General features: G+C 52.1%; 2 protein-coding genes across 3 annotated transcripts in view; both read right to left on the bottom strand.

The window, feature by feature from the left end:
- LOC127750534 (uncharacterized) overlaps positions 1–1021 on the bottom strand; it is a 133502-nt gene that overhangs the window by 40047 nt on the left and 92434 nt on the right. The window lies entirely within an intron of this gene.
- The window catches only part of LOC127750533 (gustatory and odorant receptor 22-like), a 44924-nt gene continuing 44311 nt past the window's right edge, over positions 409–1021 (bottom strand). The window contains exon 7 of the mRNA XM_052272458.1: positions 409–625. Coding sequence (XP_052128418.1) covers positions 509–625 — 117 coding nt within the window. The 3' untranslated portion in view covers positions 409–508. The remainder of the gene's footprint in view (positions 626–1021) is intronic.

Below are 1021 nucleotides of genomic sequence, written 5' to 3'. Positions count from 1 at the left end.
CGCCCCCGCGCGGGGGGTCTGGGGGGCGGAGCCCCCCAGCGAGCGTAGCGAGTCATTCATCTTAACGCTCAGGAAGTGCGCAAGCCGTTGGCCACCCCTAACGAGCTATGGAGGAGTGGAGGGTGAAAAAACCGTCTGGATTTCAGCTGCATGACACCTTGATCAACACTCACAACACTATGGATTAGGACTGCGGATTATCTGCGCAATACCAGCCACGATCCAGGCGAAGTCCATACTGTATTCAGACAATCCTTTTCTCAACGGGGAGTGATAATATGATGAGGCGGAGGCGCGCGCCAGCGCCACCGCCGGGAGCTGCGTCTGGCTTCGTGGGTGTCTTGTGGGTGTCTGTAGCCGTCGCCTTGGTTTGGCGCGGGGACAGTGAGAACGGGTGAACATTAATAACGCAGGCTGTGGTAGGCTAAAGCAGGTTCGGTGGGTAATGACTTTATTGTTTTCGGGTCGGCTTGTGCACGGGGCACACAACAAGGGGAATTCACTGCGATCATGTGTTTTCTATGCCAAGGTCGGCCGGCAGCTTGTCGAACTTCGTCCTGGAGGTCTCCGAGGAGAGAGTGAACTGGGAGAGCACGACGACGTACGTACAGGCCAGCGAGAAGAACTGCAACGGAGGAAGTGTGTTCACAACAGTTTGACCCCCGATGATAACACTCCAGCCCAATCACATCAAATTCGACCATTCGAACAAACGGTGAATGGTGAATGACTGGCCGTACACTACCCAGTCCAAATATCCCATGGCACAGCATTTCTATGGGACCGGTTCCCAGAAGGCAAGCGTTAACTAGAAATGTATTTATTGGCTGAGCGATTAGCGAAGCCTATTACTCCAGTGATCAAAAAGTTTCGCGTCTGTCTGTCTGTGTGTTTGTCTGTCTGTCTGTCTGTCATCACGATAACTCGAGAACAAATTGAGCTAGTGACCTGGGATTTTCAGGGTCGTTTTGTATCATAAAAAGACTGATCAAGTTCGAAGTAGAGCATTCTAGCTCAAAAA

Source organism: Frankliniella occidentalis, unplaced genomic scaffold, assembly GCF_000697945.3.
Source record: "Frankliniella occidentalis isolate FOCC.00 unplaced genomic scaffold, Focc_3.1 Scaffold206, whole genome shotgun sequence".
Classification (NCBI taxonomy): domain Eukaryota; kingdom Metazoa; phylum Arthropoda; class Insecta; order Thysanoptera; family Thripidae; genus Frankliniella; species Frankliniella occidentalis.
This window is presented reverse-complemented; position numbering and strand designations above follow the sequence as displayed.